The sequence below is a fragment of the Chrysochloris asiatica genome, unplaced genomic scaffold, assembly GCF_000296735.1.
Source record: "Chrysochloris asiatica unplaced genomic scaffold, ChrAsi1.0 scaffold00046, whole genome shotgun sequence".
Classification (NCBI taxonomy): domain Eukaryota; kingdom Metazoa; phylum Chordata; class Mammalia; order Afrosoricida; family Chrysochloridae; genus Chrysochloris; species Chrysochloris asiatica.
The window spans coordinates 16,676,883-16,700,051 of record NW_006408564.1 but is presented as its reverse complement, the minus strand read 5'-3'; the positions used below and the strand labels follow the sequence as shown (position 1 = coordinate 16,700,051).

Below are 23,169 nucleotides of genomic sequence, written 5' to 3'. Positions count from 1 at the left end.
AATAATAATAATAATAAAAGAAACAGAGAGATGTTGGCCAGGGTGAAGAGGGAGTTCACCAGGAAATTGTGAAATACCCATAGAACTCCAAAGATAGAGCGACCGTCATGAATCAGATCTGCTCATTTTCCAACAATGTACAGTTGTTAAGAGGGCTTTGGATTTAGGCAGACCTAGGTTCAAACTTGTAGTCTCAACCTGTTAGCTCTATGCCCTTGAACAACTCCCAAATTATCTCAAGCTTTCAAATTCCTTCTCTGAAAATAAAGGTTATGCCCCTCACCTCGCAAGATTGCTGTGAGAATTCAATTCTCCATGTACTTAACATATTTTTAATTCCATGTCTGGCCCACACACAGTAAGGGCTCAACAAATGGGAGCTATTATTCTTACCACTCTCAGGCCGTTCCTATTTCTGGGGGTCCCATTTCATCAAGCATTTTATTCTCCACGTGACAAGTATGAGAAGACTTTATAATGTTCATAGAAAATGGAATTAAAAAATAATGGAGTTTTTTTGAAGCTCCCTCACATTATTGATATGACTTAAAGGTATTGAATCAACAGAATAATCTCATTGTAAGAGAGAACTCTGAATAGTTATTACTTATTTTTTCAACAAACATTTACTCTGGGCCTATGCTATGCTGAGCACCATTGAAGAGGAATGGTGTCACATTAATTGTCCAAAAGAACATGTCAAGATCTATCTTGAAGTACAATGCTGTCTGTGATAGGATAATATCCATACACCTACAAACAAGACCAGTTAAACTACTATTACTCAAATTTATGCACCAGCTACTAGATCCAATGATGAAGAAATTGAAGAATCCTACTAACTTTTCTGCCAAATTCTTCAAGGAGCCTTGGTGGCCTAGTAGCTTACCCATTGGGCTGCTAACCACAAGGTCAGCAATTTGAAGCCACCAGCTGCTCTATGGGAGAAAGATGTGGCTTTCTGCTCCCATAAAGTTTTACAGCCTCAGAAACCCTGTACAGGGTCACTATGAGTCGGAACTGACTCCACGGCACATAACCACCACCACCATGAGTTGGAACTGACTCCATGGCACATAACCACCATACCACCAACAATAACTTCTTCAGTCTGAAATGGATCAAACATGAAATTAACATGGGGAGTAACAACAAAAAGATAAGGGCCTTGATATTTGAGACCTATTTCATGGCAAACAATTAAATTGGAAAAGGAAAAAACACTTGGAAAAAAGACATTAAGGACATGTGAAGACATACACACACATACACCCCAGCTATACAGAAAGAAAAAATAACAGAAGGGGAGGATGGGGGCATATGGTCCAGGAGGTAATACAACTAACCTCTGGTAAACATACAATTTAACCAATAGAACAAGTAGGTCTTGGTTGTATCAACTTTTCATTAAGTATTCAGCATGCTGTGTTTTTCGTTTGTTTGTGTGTGTGTGTTTTAATAGAGGGATGAAAGAACAATGGTTAGCCCACAAAGCTGATGAAAGAGGGTCTATAAAAGGCTTATATTATATTTGCAAATTATAAACATTATTATTTTCAACTTCAGCAGGTCTCTATGTTTTTGACATGTGCTTATTTCTAGCCCTAGTTCATCTGCACAGCTCTGGTAGCGTAGTGGTTACGAATCGGGCTGCGAACCTTAGGGTCAGCGGTTCGAAACTACCAGCCGCTCCGCGGGAGAAAGATGAGGCTTTCTACTCCCGTAAAGATTTACACCCTCGGAAACCCTGTACAGGGTCGCTATGGGTCGGACCCGACTCGATGGCACTTAACAACAACAACAACATGATAAACTACAGCTCTGAGCTTTGAGAACCTGGAAGAAAGAAGCTAAAGAAAGATGCGCAACATTTTAGGCCAGTGTTAGTTTCCTAAAAGTTACAATTTCAAGGAAAGCTTCCCTTTAACCATGCTGCATTATTTATAAACCAATTTCTTTTAACTGACAACCTTAAATTATACCAAGAGATTTCTGCATGAACATCTGCCCTGTTGTAATTTGGGGGACCACATATACATTAGAAGAGTCCTGGTGAGATGCTGTGGGTTAATGCATTGAACTGCAACGTCAGTTTGAGTGGCAAGCTAAGCAGTTTAAGCTCACCAGCTGCTCCTCAGAAACCCTATGCAGTGTCATTGTGTTGGAACACACTGGATGGCACTTAACAACAACAAAATATATATAAGAAGACCATTGGTACTACATCTTTAGTTGTTAATATTGACATAAAAAATATCCAGACATAGAGATGTTTCCCATTTTTGCCTGAATTTCATATTCTGACTATATGGGGGAGGCAGTTTGTGTGGGTATTTCTGTGTGGTCTCATACGTGTGCAACCACATAAGATGTAGCAAAAGCATGGACAGTCATGATCATAGGAAATTTCGTTATTTCATGATAGAAGTAATGCAAGGCAGATGTGGAACTGTGTAGGGTAAATTTTAACCTTAAGATAGAAAATTAAAGAAGCCTTTTTATTTTAGTGTCCAGCAATGGACTATGCTCAGTTGGAGGCTAATTGTTCTAATTGTGCCGCAAGACTTAACATAATAACGGATCCAATGGCGATATGGTTTCTCTTTAAATTTAGTGCCTCTAATATTTCAATTTTTAGATTGTAGCACTGTTTATGAAACATCTTCAAAGTCCACATTAGAATTCATTGGTATATAACCCTAGTTTTAAACCAGTAAGAATAAAATTGCTCCTAAATTTAAATCAGAAAACACTAAGGAGCTGATTCCGAGAAGAATGCTTAGAAAGGCCATTCTGAAAATTAGCAAAGCTTGACACATTTTGTAATAGCCTAAAAAGTTTTTTTAATTTTTGTTTTTCGTTTAATTCATTTTTTATGAAGCTGATTCTACATGCCTCATGAATTACATTTGTCTTTATATTATTTACTCCATTTCCATCTTCAACACTATCTTATTTATACAATGATAGTAGTTTAAACCTAAAATATCCTTCTAAATGCCCACGACGCAGAACAATACCACCCTACAGAATTATTCACTTGGACTCCTGACCCTTTTTTTAATGGAAGGTCTTTTGTTGTTGTTGTCAGGCGCCGTCGAGTCAGAACCAATTCATAGCGACCCCATGCACAGCAGAACGAAACAATGTCCGATCCTGGGCCAACCTCACTACCGCTGCCACACTTGAGTCCATCAGTGATGCCACCTGGCCAATCCATCTTGTTAGAGGTCTTCCTTTTTTTCTCTGACCCTCCACCTTAACCAGCATGACATCCTTCTCCAACTATTGTTTCCTCCAGACAATATGTCCAAAGTATGAGAGATGAAACTTAGTAGTCCTGGCCTCCAAGGAGCACTCTGGCTACACTTCTTCCAAAACAGATCTATTGGTTCTTTTGGCAGTCCATGGCACTTTCAGTATTCTCCTCCAACACCACAACTTAAAGGCATCAATTCTTCTACGATCTTCCTTATTCACTGTCCAGCCTTCGCATCCATATGAGGCTATTGAAAACACAATGGCCTGGGTCAGGCGCACCCTAGTCCTCAAGCTGACATCTCTGCTCTTCAATACTTTAAAAAGTTCCTGTGCAGCAGATTTGCCCAGTGCAATACGTCGTCTGATCTCTTGACTGCTGCTTCCGCGAGCGTTGATAGTGGATCCAAGAAGAATGAAGTCCTTGACAACTTCAATCTTTTCTCCATTGATAAGAATGTTGTTTATTGGTCCAGTGGTGAGGATTTTTGTTTTCTTGACATTGAGATGTAATCCATATCGAAGGCTGTGCTCTTTGATCTTCATAAGTAAATGTTTCAAGTCCTCTTCACTTTCAGCACTTTTAGTGACTATCAAATAAGCAGAAGACCTGTGGTAAAGTACACATGAAATCTGGAGACAGAAGATCTGGTTTGAATCTCAGCATCATCATCTATCATGGTAAAACTATAGCCAATTGGAAATGGCTTTTCTGAGCCATACTTTCCTTTACTTGAGGGTAAACTGTATACAGAATTAATCTGTTTGTTTCTTGGGGTTATTGTGGGATCACAAGAAATGAAGAATGACATTCTCAAGTCTTAAGTACTGTGAACCTGCATGAGTCATTTATTTTGTAGGAAGCTAGAAAAGGTGGTACCAGTTGATCATCAAGCTTTGAACTCATTTAATTTTTTTCAAATATGATTTCATTTTAAGAAAACCTAGAGAGAAGATACTAAATCTCACAAAGATGATATAGTTATACTTCCAAAACTTTATTATGTATGTTTCCTTTGGTAATTTCACCACTTGGTTCAATTTATAAAAATAGAAATTTAAAAAAGAATGGTCCATCCCCTGTATCTGATTTATATTTCTCCCAAGCTTATACCAAAATTTTCTATTAAGAGCGAGCTTCAAAAAGTTCATGGAAAATGGAATTAAAAGATAATAGAAGTTTTCCATGAACTTTCTGAAATCCCTTTGTATTTGTTATAATGTTACCTAATCTCTCCCAGGAGCATATACAAGTACTGCATTCCAAGTGCTTGGGAAATTTCCTGGGACTCAGTAGGATCTGAATAAACATCTGTTGAGTGAATAAATGAATGAATAATGGGAAAAGGTCTGAATGTTACATTAAGTATCACCTCAAAAGTATTCAGATAAAGTACATATCTATTCATAGCAATTGATCTAGAGTTTCATGATTATGTCATAGATAATTTGAGAGGAATGATTTTGTAAAACTCAATTCTGCTCAAAAACGAACAATAATAGTTAACGATTTATTTAGTATAGTCCTATGTGCCACATACTTACATACATCAACCGTAACCTTTCAATAACTCCTTCTCACAATGGTGAGAATTCTTATTCATACTTCACATATGAGAAAGCTGAGGTTCAAAATGTAAATCACTCAAAAGTCACAAAATTAGTAAGAACGGGTAACTAGAACTTGAACCTGAAGTCTGATCAGATACAAACTACACATTCCACTGTGATAAAGAGTTATTTACATTAAATGTAAAAAGTAAATGTAATGTAATGCTTGCCTGATGATTGCATCTTTGTTCTTGGTAAATAAATTGTAAGCTGTTAGTCATTCTCTTTTGGTGATTTTAAGACATTATTACACGATATCAATGGTACTGAAGGAAGATGTCTAAGCTGCTTTGAAAGCATTGATGAAAAACTAGCCTCCAGGAACTAACAGAACACAAACAGAAATGTTTCAACAAACTGATGAGTACTGGAGGTGCTCACTCATTTATGCCAAGAAATTTGGAAAACAGTTACGTAGCCAATCAATGGGAAGACTTCCATTATTTGTGCCCATTTCAAGGAGCGGTAACTCAACAGAAGACAGAAATCATTGAATAATATCATTAATATCACGTGCAAGTAAAATATTGCTGAAGATAATTCAAACATGGTTGCAATTGTACATAGACAGAGAACTGACAGAAATTCAAGAGACCATCAGAAATGGACATGGAACTAGGTATATCATTGCTGATGTCAGATAGATGTTGGTTGAAAGCAGAAAACACCAAAAAGATATTTACTTGTGCTTTATGGACTATGCAAAAGCATTCAACTGTGCAATATAATCACAAACTATGGATGACATTGTGAAGGATGGGTATTCCAGAACATTTAATTGTGCTCATGAGGAACCTGTACACAAACCAAAAGGCAATTGTTAGAACAGAACAGTGGGACACGGAATGGTTTAAAAACAGGAAAGGTATGTGCCAGAGCTATGTTCTTTCACCATATTTACTCAGTCTGTATGTTGAACAAATAATCTGAGAATCTGGATTATATAAAGAAGAATGTGGCTTCAGGATTGGATGAAGATTCATTAGCAACCTGCGTGCGATATGCAGATGATACAAACCTTGCTTGTTGAAATAGAAGAGGGCTTAACATACTTACTATGAAGATCAAAGACCACAGTCTTCATTATGGGTTATCTCACAGTAAAGAAAACAAAAATCCTCACAACTAGATCAATAAATAATATCATGATAAATGGGGAAAAGTTTTAAGTTGTCAAAGACTTTATTTTGCTTGGATCCACAATCAACACTCATGCAAGCAACAGTCTCTAGAACTCTTTAAAGTGTAAAGATCAAAGATAGCAGCTTGAGAAGTAAGGTACATCTAACTCAATCATGGTATTTTTAATAGCCTCATATCCAAGTGAATGTTGGACAATGAACAAGACAGATCTTAGAAGAATTAGAACGTTTGAATTACAGTAATGATGGTGGTTATGTGCAGTGGAGTCAGTTCCAACTCATAGTGACCTTTGTACAGAGTTTTTGAGGCTGTAAATCTTTACGAGAGCAGAAAGCCTCATCTTTCTCCCGTGGAACAGCTGGTAGTTTTGAACTGCTGACCCTGAAGTTAGCAGCCTGATTCATAACCACTATGTTACCAGAGCTCCTTGAATTACAGTACTGGAGAAGAATATTAAAACTACCGCAGATGGCCAGAACAAACAAATCTGTGTTTTAAACTTTCAAAAAGTTTAAAAACTTTTTATTGTGAATTGAGTGAAGGTTTACAGAGCAAATCATCAGTTTCACACTCAGCAAATCAATTACTTAATTGCATAACAAAGATTGCAATCCCCTCCAGATACTATCAGTTAACAGTATCTACCTCTATTCACTTTAACTCATGCAACAACAAACATTTTCATGCATTTTAACTGTTGAGTAGTTTGAACACTGAATTCTGGTCAACTTCTCTTTTAATTGAAAGTTAGAGGTTCAAGTACACCCAGAGGTGTTTCTGAAGAAAAGTCTGACAACCTACTTCCTTCAAAAACATAACCATTTAAAGCCCTTCTTCTGGTGAACCATTCTACTCTGACACACAAGGACTCATCATGAGTCAGAATGAACTCAGTGGTAGTTGTCTGTTCCAGCCAAGACATGTTCCTTCCTGGGGTGTGTTGGGTCAAGCTGACTTACTGTGTTGGCCATGTCAATTTGTATTGTAGTCATGTGGGAATTGTTTCTAATAAAATTTGGTCTTTAGAAAAAAAATAACAAGGGTGAATATAAAAAAACTAAACAGAAGAAAGAAAATGAATGGTCTCTTAGATGCCAAATAGCTTATCACGGTTAGTGTTCTTGGTTTAATGTATTTGTGGTCATTGGTTTTACATTTTCAGTGAAAATGTAATCCTAGTTTGTTTTGAAAACAAATGAATAAAAATGTAGATTCTGATATTCAGTAGATCTGGGATGGAAGCGAATATTCTGCATTTCTAATAAGTTTTCACCTGATGCCAATGTTGCTGGTCCTTGGACCACACTGTAGAAGCTGTCTGTCATCTTTGAGAAATGCTTAAAGGTTAAGAGTTCAGCACTTTAAGTCCTCATAATGTCCCATTGTATTCTGAGGGGGAGTCATTGTAATTCACGATGCACATGAAAATGATCTCCCATTCTACTAATATTGCGCAGGATAATAATTGAATAAAGACTGTTCCATATCAGCTTTTAACAGGTTAACAGAATGGGTAAGAGCCTGGGCCTAGGGTCAAACACCCCTAGGCTACAGTCTCAAAGTGTGTGCCCTTGGAGGAGCAATTCAGACTTTCCCCCACCTCATTCTTAAAATAATAACATTGATAATTCCTGATACTATTGTGATGATTAAGTGGTTCAAGACCCATAAGGTACCTCAATACTTGGTAAACAGTGTTGTTGTTAATTGCCAGTGGGGGGGTTCTGACTCATAACAACCCTGTATATGGTTTCTGAGGAAGGGCTAGTGAGTTTGAATGACCAGCCTTGCAGTTCAAACCAACCTTATGGTCCAGTGCTTATCCTAGAATGCTACACCACAGTGGTGGTGGTGATGTGTCATGGAGTCAGTTCCAACTCATAGTGACCCTGTACAGGTAAATCTTTATGGGAGCAGAAAGCCTCATCTTTCTCCTGCAGAACAGCTGGTAGTTTCGAACTGCTGACCTTAAGGTTCACAGCCCGATTCATAACCACTACACCACCACAGTAGCGGCTGCATAAATGTCAGCTCTGTGAACTCTTAGCATCTTGTCTTATTGCGTGATCCTCTTTCTAATCTTCCTGGATTTGTGAAAGGAGTCCCTGCCCTTCCGGATTTGGTGGTTTTCAAACCTTTACTGTTTTAGCTACCTTATAGTTCTGCTAACAAGGATTAAAAAATACTCATACAACACTTGGAGCTGTGCCTATTACATAATTAATACCACGGTGGCTTAGTTCCTTTGAGGAATATATGTATTTTTAAACTACCTCACCCATTAGATAGTAAATCTTATGACAGCAAAACCAGTTACCATTGAGTTATCTCACAAGTGTGCCAGAGTTAAAACTATTCCAAAAGGTTTTCAATGCTAATATTTTTGGAAATAGATTGCCAGACCTTTCTTCCAAAGTGCCTGTGTGTGGACTTGAACCTGCAAGTTTTTGGTTAGCAGCTCAGTACATTAACCATTGGCACCACCTAGGGAGTAGGGACTCCATCTGTTTTTACCACCTCCACATCCCAAATGCTTAAGGCGAGCCTGGCCTCAGAGAAATGTATACATAAATGAATGCATGAACACATGAATAAATGAATGAGAAAACATGCTTTTCTTTCTGAAGAGAGAAACAGAAAAGAGTTTGAGAAACACTTTCTAAAAGGGTAGCGGCAGAGAGAGAGAGGGAGAAAAAAAAATGCATCAGGAAACTAGTCTGTGGGAGGCTTGGGGGCAGTGTATCTTCCAAATGTCTTAATGGATGAGCATCTTATAAATGCCAGTCAGAGAGGGAAGAGGTGAGCTGAGGGGAAGGTGTCAGGAAGAGGACAGCCAGCAGATAATGATCTTAGGAGAAAGAAAAAAAAAAAGCACTCACTGAGTTTTCTGGTCAGACTTGTCAGGAGATGCTTTGAGGTGAATAAAATATGAGAAATGAGAAGCCCTTTGAATTTACTGTAGGGTTTTGAACCAGTTCTTCCCATTTCAGTCATGGCTGATGAAGTGAAAACAGGATGAAATGCAATCAGCAAAATGCCTGGAATGATACCGGAACACAGAAAATTATAGGCCACTGCCCTGTTAAATGTCAACACCCTCTTAGAAAACAAACATAGCTTGCTCACTGAATATTCAGCAACCAAACCTCTTGCCTGACAAAGTCAGAAACAACAGTGCCCAGCTCAGTGATGGCAGGTGATCATCAATAATCCAGTCTCTACACCATGCTCCTAAAAGCGTTCTCTGTCCTTCTGAGTCGCTCATTCCAGGACTTCAACCAGAATTCTTCCCATTCCAGTTACCATTCCCAATACCAACATTTTCCTGTCCTGGTGTTTCTCGGTCAGCCAGGACTGAACAGATTTGAATCCATTTGAAGCCCTGATTGCCTGCAGCAGGAGCTAATCAGGAACTGAGGGCAGGCAGTGAGATTTCCCTGAGCTTCAGTGTTTAGGGAGGAGACAATTTTGATTTTCAATACCTCTGAGGAGCATCTTTAATTATGCAAACGGAGAGAGGGTTATGGTCTCACAAGATTAGAATACAATATGTGAGGTCAGAGATCAAGATACCGAGACTAAAGGGTTCCAAGAAAGTAAAAAAGAAAAATTCAAGGAAATCCCTTAAGATAAGTTGATTATAGTGAATTGTTTTATCCATGTTGCATTTGGTTTTATTCAGTGATAGTATTATGTTTCAGCAGTATATAATACATGGACATAAATCTTCCCTTGAAATGAAATTACCCATCGAAGCATTTCCAGACTTCTTTATACACTGCCTTGAGCACACTCCTTTTTCTGGTAGACTGGGAAAACCATTTCCTCTCATTCCATGCACTTCTTGCAGGCACAGAATAAAAATTGATAGCAAGAAGTACTCTTGACTATGTTGTTGTTATGTACCATGGAGTTGATTCTGACTCATAGTGACCCTGTACAGGGTTTCCGAGGCTGTAAATCTTTAAGGAAGTAGAAAGCCTCATCTTTCTCCCGCAGAACAGCTGGTAGTTTTGAACTGCTGATCTTGAGATTAGCAGCCCGATTCGCAACCACTATGCTACCAGGGAGGAAAATATTTGATACTACTGCCAAGATGTGCAGAGCCTGAGAAGGGTTTTCCCACACATCATCTATAACAGCTATCTCTTCCATACTCTGGGTGGCCACTCATTTTTTCCATTTTACAGATGAAGGGACCAAGGCCCAGGGAAGGCAGGTGCACTGTCTAAGTCTGCACATACTCATAAGTAGCAGTGCATACTCATAAGTAGCAGCGCATACTCATAAGTGGCAGAGTCCAGATGTGGATTTATTTCATCTCATTCCAAGTGTGTTGCTCTGAGGCAATGTAGGCAAAAACATAATTTTCTTGATGGGCACTCTGCCAGAGCCATCCACCTGGAAGGCTTTTTATCTTGGCAAATGTCCCAGTAGTCTTAATAGTTACATATAACAGCTCATTCCATGATCAAGGATATGGGCCGAGGAACAGTGTGAGCCCCTTCTCTTGGGAAAGGCCACACCTATTAATGTTCAAAAGCACCTGAGATGGGTGTCACTGCAAACTACCACCTGCCTTGTATGTGCTTTTCATGTGTAGCTCTCTTCTAAGAGCCACCAAGGAGGCTTGGGTCTCTGTGGTCCCTTGTTGTTATTGCTTGTTGTTGTTATTGTTAAGTGCTGTCGAGTCGGTTACGACCCATAGCGACCCTGTATAGGGTTTCCAAGGAGCAGCTGGTGAGCTTGAACCACTGACCTTGCAGTTCAAACAACTTTGCAGTCAGATGTGTTAGCCCACAGCGCCACACCAGGCCCTTTTTTGTTATTGCTAGGTACTGACAAGTTGCTTTTTTTACTCACAGCAATCCCATGTAACAGATTACAACTGTCCCATAGGCTTTCCTCTATGGAGCAGATCACCAAGTCTTTCTCTTGCAGAGCCACTTGGTGGGTTTGAACCACCAACCTTACCTTTTGGCTAGCAATCATGAACTTAAGCACTGTACCACCACACTGACTAAACTAATGCCAAAGATGTTTGGGTATGTCCCTTTTAAAACACAGGGATCTATCTCAAGCATCAACCATCTACTTACAACACTAAACACACATATTTCTGGGACTTCCCAGTTTGTAAATTGGTCTGTCTCCCGTAGGGTATGGTTGTCAGCTCATTAGGCTGAATGGTACTGAGCCAGGCTGCCATCTTCCTACTGAACCTAATTCACCAAAGATCTTGAACACCTCACCTCCCTTCCTGAGGCTTCAATTGGCTGAGCTAATGAAATTCAGTTTTCATGTAAAGATCGTTTGAAGGTGTCATCTGTTCTCTGCTGGGACACTGACTCATATCCTAGGTCTATTTGATTCCAAAACCTGTGCTCTATCCCCTCTGCTAGAATGTTCTCTTGTGACTTTTGAATGTATCATTTTATGTTCCCTGAACTATTGAGGAAACTCTGACAGTGTAAATGAATTGTGCAAAGCCACCAGCACCGTTGTTGTTACGTGTCGTCGAGTCAGTTCTGACTTATTGTGACCCTATATAGGGTTTCCAAGGAGTGGCTGGTGAGTTTAAACCACCGACCCTGCTGTTCAAATGGATTTTTTGTCTGGTTCTTCAGCCTGCGGCACCATGCCAGGACTCCATTATTACCAACTAACAAATGCTGAGAAAGGGAGTCCGAGCTGGGATGCCCTGCCCTCCATCCATAGCTGCACTGCCTTTCAGCTCCAAAACAGCCTCAAAGAGAACAGCTGTAGCTTAAAAATACCTGTATTTTCCCCCTGAATAAGTAGTATAATTCTCTCGAAAAACATAGCATTTCATTGTTAAAATGTGAGTACGAATCCAGGTTCTATTATTAGCTACAAGAATTAGGGGATATAAATACCATTTCAAGCATCCATTTACGCATTTGATAAAAGGGTTTAATTGTTAAATTGTGTCTTAGTTTATTGGGGTAAAATATATGGGATATTAAATTTGACAGTTGTCATATTTTAACTGTACACTTTAGTAGCATTAATTACATTCATAATGTTGTCAACCTTCACCACCATCTGTTTGCAAAGTTTTTTCAGCACTCCACACAGGGTATAATATTTTCATATTGCTCCATTTAGTGATGGCTAGAATCAAACAACACAATGTAAGCTAAGTAAATGTGGTACTGTATTCCACAGAAGTAAGGGATAATACTAGTAAAAGAAATTTAGAGAGGGTTACTGTCTGTATTCGGCAGGTTTGTGCTACAGTATTTGAGGAAAGCAACTTTCAAACCCTGAAACACAGCATCTCAGAGGAAGAAAAGAAGGACAGTGGGAAAATTCAGTCAAAGCTGGTGATAATGACTAAGTCTCTGACAATGGTTCTCAATCAAGGATAGTACATCTACAGACAACAAAATGTCTAGAAGCATTTTTGGTCCTTATAATTGGCAACTACAGATATCTAGTGGCTAGAGACCAGGGATTCTGCTAAACATCCTGCAATACACAAAACAACCCTCAACCACTTACACACATACCAAAATGTCGACAGTGCCAAGGTTAAGATAGCTTGATCTATTGGAAGCTCCATGAGGTCGGAGGTTAGTATAGCTTGTGTTTACTATATTTAAGTATTTTTCAAAGTACTCGCTATAAAGAGGGCACCCAATTTATATTTTCAGAATAAGTAACTGAAAACCAACAGAGAACCAAATGATATAAATTAGATTTAATTGAGGCTGCCAATGGAAAGCCTTGTTCTTTCTACACTCTTTCTGTTTATTCTTTCACCTTCCTTACTCTTCTGTCCTGTTGCTAAAGCTTCTTCCGTTTGTTTCCTCTTCAAACATAAGGCAAGTCTGAGACTACCCTATCAAATCTGATAATACCTGGGAAGCAATAAATAACTCATTGACTTACAAGACACAAGCTTATAAGACACCAGCGCTGCAAGAACTTTTCCACCTGCTCCCTTAAAAGAACTTCATTCCAGCCAGGTAGTAACCACATTAGTCAATAAGTGAATTCACTCTTGTTCCTTCACGGACCATGAACAGATAGCAGCCAAAGCTTACATTTTCTGAAAATGTCTTAGTAAAACTGTTCAATTACGTTTTAAGGAAGATACATCCTGGGATGTGAAGTAGGAAGTAGGTTTAGGTGAGAAAATGGAAATTTGGGGGGAGATGGAGTGCAGATACTCACATCAAGTCTACCCATCATCACTGGCACTGTACCTGGCACACTTAGGTACCTATAAACATTGGTTAAATGAAGGGAAAGGCCGATGACATTAACATTCCACTTCTTCCCTCAATTTGCTTCCAATTTAGAAAGAACAGCAACACAACACTGTCTTTCCCCCCGTTTGATCGCTCAATTTCATACAAAAGGACTTTGAAAGCCACAGATTTTGAAGACTTGTATCCATTCTCCTCCCTTATGGCGATTCAAAAGCTAGGTAAAAATGCATGGGTTAATCATCAAAGAGTATACATCAACTCCATGGTCTGAAAAGTGCTTGCAAGATTAGTTCATATTGGACACAAACAGTCTTAAAGCCATCTTTTGCTAGAAATAAAATGAGTTGAAAATATCTGCCAACCTTGGTCAGGAAGCCTACACTTAAACTACACAATGGGAGGATTTACAGATTCTATAAGCAGGGATAAAAAAGTCACATGGGGACTATCAACAGAAGCATTTTATGCCCATAATATCACCCCCAAAAGACCATAATGACATGATTATCCACTTACAATGGCCAACCCAAAGCTACACTGTGTTGGAAATAAGCTTCCCAGAACTACAGAGGAATGTGTTTGTCATTGCCCCTGAACAATTTTCCATTAGTCCTTTTAGCTAGAATCTGTATTAAAAAAGGATCCCTGTCAAATACATGAATTATGCAGATACATTAGCCTGCAGAGTAGAGAGACTGAGGTGTTTTTCATTTAAACTCATCCCTAACCTTTAAGCATCTGAAGACATATCAATGACCAAGAGCCTCTAGAGGATTTAGTATTTCATATGCTGGTTTCAGGCTCAAAACACTCAACTGGTTCCATTTTCTTACATGAGTTTATGATAGGACCACCAAGCTCTATTTTCATACCTTTATAGAACGTTTGCTAAGGAGCTCTGGGAGAATAGTGGTTACGAATAGGGCTGCTAATCTCACAGTCAGCAGTTTGAAACTACCAGCAGTTGCATGGGAGAAAGATAAGGCTTTCTGCTCCGGTAAAGATTTATAGCCTCGGAAACACTGTACAGGGTCACTATGAGTCGGAACCAACTCCATGGCACATAACAACATAGAATGTTTGGTAACAAATTCAAGACTAATACAACACTCATTACGTCTTAACCCCAGGTTTTTCCCATGCAGTGGGCAACATGGCTAAGTACATACAACACACCCATAGCCAATGGCAGGGCAGAGGGAAACACAGGTAAGATTAATTACAACCTCTCCTTGAGAAGTCTCTTCTCGATGGAGTCTGTAAAATGATACGCTTTTAAAATTGTCTCTAAGAGGAATTTTAAGGGATGGTCTATATGTGATGAACACTATGGCTGACAACACCATATTTCATTAAAAATAAAAGCGCTCATTTGTTCACTCTTGGCATGTTCAGAAGTCTTATAAATGCTGTTAGAAAAAAAGTAAATTGAGTTTCATGTCTTTATCAATATTGACTCTAATAAAACACCTTATGAGTAAACCACCCAATTATTATGACTACTTTTAAGAGCAAGAGAAAGAGTTAATAAGGAATCTAAGTTACCTAGCTTGCTTCACACAAAAACAACTATCCTTCTGGAAACATATTTTAATGTGTATTGCACTCGGAACTCTTTTTAATTAACTGGGTGTCTACCCCAGGGAGGGGGTGAGAGAGAAATCTCAAAAGCTGTTGCTTATTAGATTCAGAGGTCACACTAAGAAATCAATATTATGTCAACACTTCAAAATTCGATTCTTGGGGCTCATTTGTGGCATTTTTGCTTTGTTTCCTTCTATGATTTTGGTTTTAGTTTATTTTAATCAAATCTCTCTGATATCCTGAGTAAATTTATAGCAAGAGTACTCGGAGCTAGGTTCCATCTTTCAGCACATTGTCTCCACTCTATCTTTTCTCTCCCACAGAAAGGAAGAAAATGCAGCATTTCAGTCCACCCCATGGCTGGTATGCCCATTTCCAGCCCAAAAGCTGCCACTTGCAGAGAAATTTCAAACATATTGATTCTGTGTCCGTTGCATTTTCCCTTGTAAGACTCATCTGAATTTTATTGGTCTGAATGGGTTTCAAATGGGGAGCTCAGTGCTCAGGTGCAAAATAATGCATTTGGGGACTCTAAATTTCCACTTTGTCACGGTTCTCAGCTGGCTTATCGGCAGTTGTGTTCATTTTTTTAATTACCCAGGTGATATAGACAATTTGCAATATTCCACCTTAAGTGCCACCTCAGCCTTTTCCAGTTAATCAAAGAGTGGGAAGAAAATCAGGCTTGAGGTGAATGAAAGGAAGGTGAGAATTCTATAAAGTTCACCACAAATAAATCAATTCCATTGGAATTGCTTTTTATACGTTGCACCAATGGTAAATCACATAGTTTGAGGCTTTGCTATTTCACAGTGATGGTGGCATCTTGATTTTGACTTTATGTTTAAAAGACTGAAAGGCAAAGAGATGGATTCTTTATTTATCAATTACAAACTCTGCTTTAATTTATCCACTTCTGGACTTATTTCTTCCTAGGCTGCTCATTTTCGTCACATCCACATCTTGGTAGCTGCAAAGTTGAGTGGAAATAAAACAGTCTCCGGTTTCAAACACATAATTAGCTTGGAGTTATAAAGGCATAGTCTGTGAGGAAGGAGGTGATGTATTGTCAGAAGGAAAAAGTAACAAAAGTCTCATGTTTTATTGTAAGCCCCTGTAAATCTTTCCAGCCTAGGGGTTTATTGTAACTTGTACCAATAAATGGGAGCCCTGCCAAAGGGTAGAGGTGAAGTGTCTGACTGAGGAATGAGTCTGGTTGTGAATTTCACCACCATCATTGCATTACCTCAAGCACATTACATCCTCACCCTAGGTCTTCATTTTCCCATCTGTAAAATGGGGAGTTGATGCCATTTACCGCTTTGAGTGGTTGTAAAGATTAAAGGAAATATACCAGGTAAAATGCTTACCATAATGCCAGGCACTTTACTAAATACGGAATGCTAAACAATAAACAAAATGCTAAAGTACTAATGTACTTACTAAATGGAAACTACTAGGCATTCAGAGAGGATCTTGTTATTTAAAGAGGTAAATATTCAGGAAAAAATTGCAATTCTTTATTCTGGTCCAAAGGATAAGTGATCTCATTGTGATGTTTTTTTAAAAAAGTACTTTAATCATTGTTTCCAACATGGCACAGATGTTAATTCCTCAGAATAAAAATGACAGCAATTTTTCCGGCTATGGTTTTCTGGACTTTTCAGAAGTAAATGCTTTTATTAGTGATACTAATAGGGATACTGAATATCAAAATCCTAATCAAACTAAAGACTCTGACCTCGAAGATACATATGCCCTGTTGGTCCTTCCATCCCATGATAATGTGTAAGAGCAAGCTTGGAGCCTTTACCTACAACCTGGATAATACACAAGGATGCTTTAACAGGCAGGATGCCTTGCGCTGAAATCTGCATTAATATGGATTGCCGAATAGCTTGAGATGATGTTAAACTCTGTTTACAGCTCATGATTTTATATATGAGCCTGTCACGGCAGCTGTAAAAAGGAGAATGAGCACTGAAAATGGTATGGCTGGTGGCGGATTGAGTGTATCTCGGGAGGGAGAGATGTTCAACTCTGGGAGTTCACATAGCAGTGTTGCCAAAAGTCCAAGGATCAAATATTTATTTTTTTCTCTTCTTTAAAATATTAAAATGCTGAGGATCACTTGGTCCACAGCTAGGGCTTCTGGCGTCCTAACACTTACTGTAGTCACTAACACGGCAATATCATAAGTTCATCTGGGTTTGAGGCTATGTCTACTTCTGAGGCTGAGCAACCCAACATTCATTCTACTGGTCAAAGTGGTTTCCTTTAGTTAGCAAAGGGTGTGGGAAGGGGGTATTCCCCAAAAGGTGCAGATGTGAGAATGAGTGCCTTCACAGAAACTCCACAGTATTTCTATGAGCCTGCCGACTACTTTGGGACCTGACCTGAGAGACAGCTAGTCAAAAAAAAAAACTATCCATGCCTAAGAGGTTCAGCCATGTGTGATATTCCCAACTTCACTTTCAAAAATCTCTGAACATATAGTAGGCTTCTAAAGATTCCTGGAAAAATCCCATTATCTTTTCATTCCACTTTTCCAGGAACTTTTTGAAAACCCCTTGATAGTCAGACCTCCTCTTGCTTTTCCATTAAATCATGCCTTTAACTTTCCATTGGAGTTCAGGTTTCATCATGAGAAAGAAAATGCAGATTTGTTGACTGAATAATAAAAAGAGAAGATGAAAGCATCTGTTTCCATTCCAGTAATTCCTTAATCATCTTATCACTATCTAGGAGAGTTTATTAACAGCCTCTCTCCCAGATTTGTGAAATAGCAACAAAGAATATAGACCCTTTTTTTCTCTAGGAAAACAAACAAAACATAGTTAACCAGCTAATGCATTTAAAAACTAGCAAGGGTGGCCGAGCATCATTTTGCAGTAGCTGAAATTTAATAACAGCAACTTTTCTCTTGCTCAGTGTTAGACACAGAAACACGAAAGCCAGAGCTGAGCATTTGACAGACGGTAGCACAAATGCATAGTGGAAAGAAAAGAAGAAACTTGTCACTTGTGATTACAGCTCTTCATGGAACAGAGAGATGCCTTGCTAGAGATTAATTGAATGATGTGAATACTTTTCAAAAACACAGTTTTTTTTTTAAAAGGTACATGCACCTGATCATCGAGGATGCTCATATCATTCACTGTAACTTAGTATTAGAGCTTATGAAATCAGCACACAGCAAGATTTGGTATTTTCTTATGGAGTTGGAAAAAAAAGAATTCTTTCTTGGACACTTAGAAAGTTTAATTAAAATAGCAAGCCAGTTTTAGCATAATGAATGTGCTAAACACAATAAACTCACACAAGGAGAGTGGGGTAGGATGACATTTCATTTTTATAAAGCCAAATATAAGTTTGTTTAAACAGTTTCCTTACTATGTTCAAAGAACAAAGGTAAGCACACTATCATGCAACACAACCTCTTCAGTTGAAACCTATGAACACAAAAAAGCAAAGTAAAAGCAAACAACCAAAACAGAAGATACTCTCATGAAGATTTCAAAACTGATATTTAGAAATAAAAGCCACAGCATAGCCCACATGAGCCTATGCAAATACACACATCCCCACAGCTATCTATAAATCAAGATAGATACAAACTTACCGGAGCAAATATCACCATACACATTTACAAAAGAATTGATATTCCAACTTCCCTCTCCTGAAAGAAAATAGAGGTTGTCTCATACTAAAAATAAAGCTTCTATGTCCACAGCACCAGCCACTTGTCCCTCTTTTTTTATGAAGCAAAGGAGGAGAACAAGAAAATCAATGCGGAGGGAAAGTGAGATGTTATACCAATCAGGTAGCAGCTTCTGTCTTATTTGCAGAGAGATGGCAAAACGGTCATATTATTCGACAGTGACAACCCACAGCCCAAGTAGAGGAATCTGATACTTCCCTCTGGTGAAGAGCTGGCTGCTTTGCTTTGTAGGGAGGTAGCTCCCACCATGGTGAGCTCCCACCCTTGGCTCTTTGCTCACAACTCCAAGTGCAGGACTGCCTTTCACAAGCAGCCTGCCTCATTCCCAGAGCACCGGCTCCCTTTTACTCCGCCAGCCCCCTCCTCTCTCCAAAACAGTGATTAAAAGCAAACTGGGATACAAAATGGAGCCAAGGTTTTCTGTATGTGTTGGGGGTGCAAATGAAAAGCGGGTGTTTTAGAAAAATCCTTATAAATTTATTTGCATAGATTAGGTTCATATTTGTACATTTGTCTTTTTTCTCTTAAATGTCCTCATTTTTATGGAAACACCAGAATGTTAGGTTTGGTCCCTATTTGGGAAATTTTTACATTGCCTATAAATAATAATTAAGATGATGGTCCTGTAGACAGGTTTTATGGGTCCCCGCACTGTGAAAGGCACAAAAATATTTGTACATTCATTATACAATTGTTACCGGAAGCTCTTCTCCTGCAAAACCTCAAAATTAAAAAGGTTTCAGAGGTTGATGTGCGACCTGGGTGTGCTGTTTCTGTCTGTTAGCCTCTGTAGGAAGGAACTGAGCTTGACTAATTCAAGAGGCTGAAATCATGGCACCCTAAGGCCACAATTGTTTTTCTTCTCTTTCTTTCTTCCTTTCTTTTTATAATGGCACCAAATTCATGAGGCTGTCTACAGGCTACATAGTCATCCCACATTTGCTTCCTTTGGGAAATTTCTTCCAAGGCCTATTATGTAGGCTAAGTCAGAGAAATGTGTGCTTTTGTCTCTCAATTCCCCACTTTTAGACCCCACAAAGCACCAGAATATTGACTGGCCTTCGATGGTCCCAGGTGTCTCTGCTTTATCTTTTTTTGTAGTTGGTGATGGCCCAACTGATATTTACTTCACTTTGGTTGGTCAATTTTTTTTTTTTTTATGTTATTATGTCTTTTTTTTAATGTTACCATTGAGTTGATTCATGGTCAAAGTAACCCTCTATAGGGTTTCCAAGGAGTGGCTGATGAGTTGGAACGATCAACCTTGCAGTTCAAAGTGACCCTGTAGTTTAGTGCATTATCCTGCAGTGCCACAGGTGGTTAGTAATTCAGATACATAGGGTATCCTGTTTGGTGGAGGGCCAATGAAAAGGAGGGAAGCCTTCTATGAGCTGGACTGACACATAGCTCCAACAATGGGCCCAAACCTATCAATCATCATGAAGACAGTAAGGACTAGGGAGTGCTTCATTCTGTAATATAGGAGGGGCTTTCAAAAAGTTTGTGGAAAAATTCCATTAGCATTTATTTTTAAACGTTTTATTGTGAAATGGTTGGAGGTTTGCCAAGCAGATCGCCAGTTTTACATTCAGCCAATCACACTTCATTTTTACAGTCCTTTCAATGTAACATCACTTAGACCATTTCCTCCCTGGGTTTCTTGTTTTCAGTCTTCCTTCTTTCTCAATACTTCAGAACTTTGTCTTTGGGTAAGTTCTGCCCTTTTGATCTCAAATACTTGAACAATTTATGGTGTGGGACCCTCACTAGAGCTGTTGCTCCCCCTACATAACTATCTATTACTTGGCTGAAAATTGAGCCATGGGGTGAGTGTGGTTCTAGACCTAAAAGGTGATCAAGAGTCACAGTGTCAGAGTTCTACCAATCTCTATTGGAACAGTAGGAATGCTGCTATGGTGCTGTAGGATAAACACTGGCTGGCAAGATCACTTTGAACTGTAAGGCCATCGGTTAAAACTTACCAACCAATCCTCGGAAACCCTATACAGCGTTGCTATGAGTCTGAACCAACTCGATGGCACTTAACCACAATAAGAAATATGACCAGTAAGTCCAGTCTTTTCTAGGATTTTGAGTTTTAGTCCACAGTTTTTCCAACTCTATCCAGGACTTCCTAATAGGATTCCTTTCAGAGCATTTGTAGTGGTAGCTGGGCATCATCCAGTTCTTCTGGTCTCAAGGTCATGGAGATTGATGTTCATGTGGTCCATTAAGCCACTGTACTAACTGTTTCCAAGTGTCATCAATTTTCATCACTCTTCTTTCCTTCTGGCAGGGAGAGACCAATAGTTAAACCTCAGATGGCTGCACATGAGCTTTTAAGTTCCCAGAAACGATTCACCAAAGTAGGATGTAGAACATTGTCTTTGTGGACTATGTTAAGCTACTTGACCACCATAGTGTCTCCTGAGACTACAGTCTTGATTCCTTCATGGTGTTTGGTGGTGTCTAAGAAATTTTCATCATTTTACTGCCTGCATGCTCCAACACTTATTCAAGCTGTATGCTGAGCAAATAATCTGAGAAGTTGGGTTCTATGAAGAAAAAGGTGGCATCAGGATTGGAAGAAGACTCATTAACAACCTGCAATATTCAGATGATACAACTTTGCTTGCTGAAAGTGAAGAAGACTTAAAACATTTACTGATGAAGATCAAAGAGCACAGTCTTTGGTATGGATTACATCTCAATGTAAAGAAAACAAAAATCCTCACCACTGGACCAATAAACAACATTCTTATCAATGGAGAAAAGATTGAAGTTGTCAAGGACTTCATTCTTCTTGGATCAACTATCAACACTCACAGAAGCAGAAGTCAAGAAATCAAACGACGTATATTGCATTAGGCAAATCTGCTGCACAAGACCTTTTTAAAGTGTTGAAGAACAAAGATGTCAGCTTGAGGACTAAGGTGCACCTGACCCAAGCCATGGTGTTTTCAATAAACTCATATGCATGCGAAAGCTGGACAGTGAATAAGGAAGATCGTAGAAGAATTGATGCTTTTGTGTTATGGTGTTGGAGAAGAATATTGAAAGTGTCATGGGCTGCCAAAAGAACCAATATATCCGTTTTGGAAGAAGTGCAGCCAGAGTGCCCCTTGGAGGCCAAGATGGCCAAAGTTTGTCTCTCATACTTTGAACATATTGTCAGGAGGGTCCAGTTGCTGAAGAAGGATATCATGTTTGGTAAGGTGGAGCGTCAGAGAAAAAGAGGAAGACCCCCAACAAGATGGATTGGCCAAGTGGCAACATCTATGGACTCCAGCATGGCAACAGTAGTGAGGGTGGCCCAGAATCGGGCAGTGTTTCATTCTGCTGTGCATAAGGTTGCTGTGGGTCGGTACTGACTCGATGGCCCCTAACAACAACAACAGTGCTCCACCACACTCACGGATAGATATATTTGCAACAAAGGTAAATATCTACGTACAAAATAGCGTTTGTCAAATCTTTAGTATGTGTGGGTATATTCCCACTCTTCCTGCCATACCCATTCAGCTTGTATGTCTATCCATGTATCTGCCTATAGATCACCATTATTACATGACTGAGTATGTAACAGTGTTTAACTCCTGGCTTCAACTCTTACACTCCTATGTCTGTCTTCCTGTGCCTTCATCATTCCTTTGGTAACCTCCCTCTTATTGTGTACTGTCTTCCCCAAATCCCATTATCTTTTCGATCTATTTTTCCATGAGCTTTTTGAAGCTCCTTCATATAAGGTGGCCCTTAACTGGAGCAAACTGAATGGCAACATCAGCAATATTAATTTGTAAGCTGTTTCCCGTCTTTCTCTGAGTCAGTCTCTCTCCTTCTGTCTCTCTCTCTCACACACTCACCACACATTGCTACAACCACCACCACACTGTCACCATCTCCATCATCTCTCTTACTCTCTTTCTGTCCTCTACAATACACGTAGTAACAACTCTCAGTTGGGGAGCAGAGGGAGAGGTAAGCCAGAAACGAAAGTGGGAGAGCAAGCAAACAAAACATGATGAGGCATCAGCTGATCTAGTCCTAGCTCTCTAATTACTATCCGCTTGACTTGGGAAGTCTCGTACTGTCTCTGCACCTTTGTCCTTTGTAAAGTGGGTATACCATCTCACAGTGTTGTTGGTGGGGAGGTGTGCAGAACAAATGAAAAATGGGTCCTCAATGAATAGTTCACATGTACAATCTGGGCTTAGAATACTCTTTTCCCACCTTCGGTCCTCTGTGTGTTCTTTATGTGTAAGACTTCAGGGTACATCCTAACTCTACAAACTGCATATACTTTGGGGGCCCCTTTGAACTTCTTATAGGAACCAGATTCTTGCCCCACTACTCACCTGTCTATTAAAAAAATCACTGCATTTCAATGAAAGAAGTCACTCTTGGGAGAAAATTAAGCAAGTGAACATAGTGAAAGCAGAAAAAGGACTGAGGACCAAGAGGTGTGTACGATATGCACTCAGTAAGTATTTGCTGAGTAAATGAGTGAAAGACTGAGTGAATTAGTAATGGCACTGGACTGAAGGCCACAGTTCCCACCAGGTGGCTGAATATAAGCAGAGTTAGAGGTAGCTTTTTCCAGCAATATGGACTAAT

The 23,169-nt window shown here is 39.2% G+C and overlaps 1 protein-coding gene across 1 annotated transcript in view; it reads right to left on the bottom strand.

Moving 5' to 3' along the window:
* Positions 1–18,757, bottom strand: part of SYNPR (synaptoporin) — a 339,964-nt gene extending 321,207 nt beyond the window's left edge. The window contains exon 1 of the mRNA XM_006862101.1: positions 18,457–18,757. Coding sequence (XP_006862163.1) covers positions 18,457–18,480 — 24 coding nt within the window. The 5' untranslated portion in view covers positions 18,481–18,757. The remainder of the gene's footprint in view (positions 1–18,456) is intronic.
* Positions 18,758–23,169: the final 4,412 nt, after the last annotated feature.